The sequence below is a fragment of the Nematolebias whitei genome, chromosome 11 (assembly GCF_014905685.2).
Source record: "Nematolebias whitei isolate Nwh7 chromosome 11, NemWhi1, whole genome shotgun sequence".
Lineage (NCBI taxonomy): Eukaryota > Metazoa > Chordata > Actinopteri > Cyprinodontiformes > Rivulidae > Nematolebias > Nematolebias whitei.
In genome coordinates this window covers 4,363,984-4,369,134 of record NC_056508.1, presented here as the reverse complement: position 1 = coordinate 4,369,134, position 5,151 = coordinate 4,363,984, and the positions used below count along the sequence as shown (strand labels likewise).

The window sequence follows — 5,151 nt, the reverse complement described above, 5'->3', positions numbered from 1 at the left end:
TATACAACAAAACACAAACACACACCCACACGTGTCTTACTTGTTGAAGAGGTGGTTGTTGACTTTGACTTTAGTATTGGCTTTGAAATCATCAGGCAGCAGCATGACAGGAATAGGAACCTGGCTGAGATCATTAACCTGCCGAAAGAGGAGAAAATCACCAAAACATCAACAATAAAGCTGCAACTCACATTTTTAAAACTAGCAATTCAACAAAGCACAAAAAGGAAGAAAACTTGTGTTAGGACAGTCAATTATTTCTTAGCTGCAACAATACTGTTTGGCAAAAAATCTAACTAATAGCAATTCAGTTCCATTCAGTTTATTTGTATAGCGCCAAATCACAACAAAGTTTTCTCAGGGCACTTTACAGGAACATTCACACACATAAAAAAGTCAATTAGTAAAGTTCTCTGAGGAATCCAACAGACAAGTTGAATCTTGGCTTCATTGCTGTCTCCCATCCCGAGCAAGCACAGTGGCAACGGTGGAAAGGAAAAACTCCCTTTAACAGGAAGAAACCTCCAGCAGAACCAGGCTCAGGACAAGCGGCCATCTGCTTTGACCGGCTGGTTTGAGAGGACAGGAAGGAGAGACAGACAAACACAGAATGGCAGATCCAGATGTAGGTCCAGGTGTACCTGAAAGACAAAAAAAACAGCATGTTAAGGATAGAAAAAATAATTACAAATACTAAACAGGTTGAGCAAAGCCCCCAGTATACTCCCGCCTACGTCCATACGCGGAGATACAAATGTACGTACGCGGAGGTATGAGCGTACCCCCCGCAGAGCATGTCGGGCAAAGCTCAATTTTTACGACCGCGTACGTGGTGTCGCACAATAAACTGCCTGGCAATGGACTGTTTTGTATGCGACACCAATGTATTAAATTCCCCTTCTTCATCCCTGATCTGGCATTTTCTTTTGTTTTTTTGCCAAAAGGCAAGTGATCTCTTCCTCCTCCGTTGATGCCATGACTGAAAATGGTGAGAAATGAAAGAATTATAAAGAAAAATAAAGAAAGTGAATCATAAATTCAGGTCCAGTGTGGCTGCGGGAGGGTCTGGAGATCTCCTGTTGGGCTGGTCTGATGTGTGAGCTGCAGGACAAGCGCTCAGTTTTTTTTTTTTTTTTTTAGATCTTTTTATTAACAAGATATAAACACAGAACACTGCTGCAGCTGAGGCTGCCAGATCTTGTTTTTTTTTCCCCGACCTGTCAATCAATCCAGTAGGCGTGTCAGCAAATGACCAATCGGCGACCTCAATTTGTCCCAAAGGTAAACGACCCTTGTCTGTGGAGCTGACTGCAGCCATTCAGGGTGTACGCTCAAGTATGAAGTCTGAACCCTCTGTGTACAGTACACGCGTACGTACGAGTGAACGGACGTACAAGGGAGTATACTGGGGGCTTAAGTAAAGACAGTAGCAGAGTGAAAAAATGTGGTCACTTTGCCCTCCAACAGTCTAAGCCTATAGCAGCCTTAGCATAACTAAGGGACTGCTCAGGAAACCCAAGCCAACCCTAACTACAGGATTCAGCAAAAAGGAGAGTCTTAAACCTAGTCTTAAAACTGGACAATGTGTCAGCCTCACGGACAGAGATTGGAAGTTGGTTCCACAAGAGAGAAGCCTGATAACTGAAAGATCTGCCTCCCATTCTGTTTTTGTAAATTCTAGGAACCACAAGTAAACCTGCAGCCTGAGAGCGAAGTGCTCTGTTAGGAAAATATGGAACAATAAAATCTTGAATATAAGATGGAGCTAGGTTGTTGAGAGCTTTGTAGGTTAGAAGTAGGATTTTGAATTCTATTCTGGATTTGACAGGGAGCCAATGTAGAGAAACTAAAACTGGAGAGATATGATCTCTCCTACCAACTCCAGTTAAGACTCTGTCAGCAGCATTTTGGATCAACTGAAGACGTTTAAAAGAAGTATTTGGACACCCAGATAATAAACCATTGCAATAGTCCAGTCTAGACGTGACAAATGCATGAATCAGTTTTTCTGCAACATTTTCTTGATAAGATGTTTTTAATTTTAGCGATATTACGCAGGTGGAAGAAGGCGGTTCAAGTAACGTTTTTAATGTGGGGGATAAAAGATTACCGACTGGAAGGTTTGTTTAGGGTGCATTCGCACCAGCCCTGTTTAGTCCACTTTAATTGAACTTTAGCTTGTTATCCTAGGAAGTCCGGTTCGTTTGGGGAGGTGTGAACGTGCCACCGAACTCTGTCACGGAATAAAAAGGCGAACTCTGGCCTGGGCTAAAACCTAGGTCCTTCATGATGCAGGTGACCCACTTCCTGCATCTGGAGGTGTAGATATCTGTTATGGTGGGGACGCTGACTCCAACAGCGCATCCAACCCCCTTGCTCCTTCTGAAATCCACGATCATCTCTATCAGCTTCACATTGATGTGATGGTTGTTCTTCCTGCACCAGCTCTTCAAGTGTTCCTCCTCCTGCCTGTAGTCGGATTCAACATTGTTTGCGATGCATCCAACCACCGCTGTGTCATCTGTAAATTTTAAAATTTTACAATATGACAGCCTGGATGGGTAGGTGCGCAGTCATACTGTATGTACGCAGAGTGAACACACAGGGCTCAACAGACAGCCCTGAGGGGAGAAAGTGCCGAGGGTTATGGCCTCCCTGTGCCTTCCCCGATAGCTCACTGCAGCGATCCGCCAGAAACATTTTCTAGCTGGAAGGCTGAGTCCGGCATGTTGCTATTAAGCCATGTTTCCATGAGACAAAGAAGAGCACAGTTCCTCATCTCCTCTAAGGTACTCGCTCTCAGTCCCTACAGATCCAGCTTGTTTTCAAAAGAGCGGACGTTGGCCAGGAACAGAGATGGGATCGGTAGTCTGTTAGCATTAGCCTTCAGTCTCGCTAACACACCGGCCTGTTTCCCTCTCTTTTTCCCCCGGGCACAGCGCCTCCTCCCCTTCTAGTGCTGTTATCTCCACGCTGATGTCCGTAGAAGCTTCAATCTGCCAAGCGTAGTTAATAGATTGTTTTAAATCGCTGCTACATCCGAAGTCAAAACTTCTCTAATGCTAAGTTTGGTTCAGCTATAATTCACACTTAGGGTGCATTCACACCTGATAGTCCGGTAGACTCGGTTCAGTTGGGGACCAATATTCATGACATTTTGTTTACATTTGAGCTGCTGCGTTTGCATTCACACTGCACTGTGCAGTCGAGCCAACCTGTTGAACCAACCTATTCCCCCGCTCGCCTGTGGAGGCGCTGCACCAAGAAATACTGAAAGAAACAACACAAAAACCTCTGAAGACACTTCTTCTTCTGGAAATAAAAACAAAACCAGAGTGGCATCAAATTTTAGCAGTTTTAGGAGTTATATTTTGTCATTTTTCAAAAATGGACTCAGCATGAGCAGAAGATGAGGCAGAAGACCATGGAGAACATTGTTTTTCACACAAGGCAGCTGACGGCTCCATATAAGGAAAGAGAAATGCGTGCTTGTTTGCCCTGCGCTGTACTCCACTTCTTGCTTGTGGAGCCGGGCTCGGTCTGTTTACATTCACACTGTACTGGAATGGCGCTGGAGTTCTCTTCTACCGGACCGAGACCTAGGTTTTAGCCGGGGCCAGAGTTTGCCTTTTTGTTCCATGACAGAGTTCAATGGCGCGTTCACACTTCCCCAAACAAACCGGACTTTCTAGGAAAACAAGCTAGAGTTCGATTAAAGCGGACTAAACAGGGCTGGTGTGAATGCACCCTTTAAGAAGCTTTGTGCTTTCTGTAGACGAGCTTCACACAATTCCTGTTCTGGAGACACACGGACGACAGCCATGTCTTTCTGGATCCACACAAGGTCACAGTGGTTTGATGATGTACCTGTGCATAGTATGGATGATGTTTCTTCAGGTGAACGTCACTGCCTGCCTCCACAGCCTGCTGGATGCTGCATGTCCTATATTTGTAAGGAAACTTTCTCCAGGCAGCAGCGATCACACATTGAGTCCATCAGCAGATGCTCCAAGTTCAGGGAAGTTGGTGTTTATGATGAAACCACATTTAACTTTTAGATCTTTGTACTGCTAGCTGTAATTTTAATGTTTGCCTTTTGAGCATCATCCTCATGATTCACACTCCATTTTGTTTGAACTGAGTAGACACAGTGTCGCTCAGCATGACCCACGGTCAAGGCCGGATTAACCATATGGGCAACTGGGCAACTGCCCAGGGGCCCATGATCTCTAAGGGGCCCAGGGCAGTGAGGGCACAGGCAAAATATCTGGTTATCTCCTGCTTTACTTGGAGTCCTGCGCTGCACAGACTGCTGTGCTTCCACTGCATTTGGGCAGCCCCGCCTCCTCCCAGCGCGGCTGCTGCAGCTCTCATTTTTATTTTCTATCGGATCCTCAACTGTGCGACCTGTCAATCAACTTAGAAGGCGTGTCAGTAACTGACCAATCGACAGCCTCAATTTGTCCCGAAGGTAAACGCCCCATTACCTGCTGACAAGCTTATCAGTTTTTTTTTTGAGAAACATTGTTTTAATTAAAACAATAAGTTTGTATCTGTTGTGAGATGATTTTAGCAGTTTTGCAGATTATCTACTTAATGAAGAATAGTACGACTTAAAAATGTTCATCAAACAGGAAGGAAGGTTTATTATCCCTCCTTTTACTACAGTGAATGTGATACTTTGCTATAAGTACGACTATATTTATGGCTTCAGAGAAAGCTGAGCTTAAGTTATCCACATAAAGTAAAATGTTATCAGCATCAAAAGAAGGAAAGTTAAGTTTGAGATTAATCCAGTTTCTGATGTCTGACCAAAAACTTTGTACTGGCATTCAAATAAAAATTGTTCGAGGGATTCATCTTCTGATTTACAACAGGCACACAAATTAACATCAAATTTAAATATTCTTTGCAGAAACATGGCTACAGCATATATCTTATTTATTATTTTAAATTATTCTTCACTTTAGGAGATTTAGACCATTGGACAAATCTAGAATGAGCAGAAATAATTATGGTTTTATGATTTATACTGGGAGGTTTCTTGAAGGAATCTTTGTTATACTCAGTAAATCCTTTGTCGTAAACATTCATTGATAATAACAAAAAAGGTTGAATCATGTCATCTGGACTTCGTTTTTTTGTTAAAAA

The 5,151-nt window shown here is 43.4% G+C and overlaps 1 protein-coding gene across 2 annotated transcripts in view; it reads right to left on the bottom strand.

Annotated features, from left to right (window-relative positions):
- The window catches only part of LOC119417430 (phosphatidylinositol 5-phosphate 4-kinase type-2 gamma), an 80,480-nt gene that overhangs the window by 48,785 nt on the left and 26,544 nt on the right, over window positions 1-5,151 (bottom strand). For both annotated transcript variants that reach the window (XM_037684636.1, XM_037684637.1), the window contains exon 2: window positions 41-138. In XM_037684636.1, the coding sequence (XP_037540564.1) occupies window positions 41-138 (98 nt within the window). The remainder of the gene's footprint in view (window positions 1-40; window positions 139-5,151) is intronic.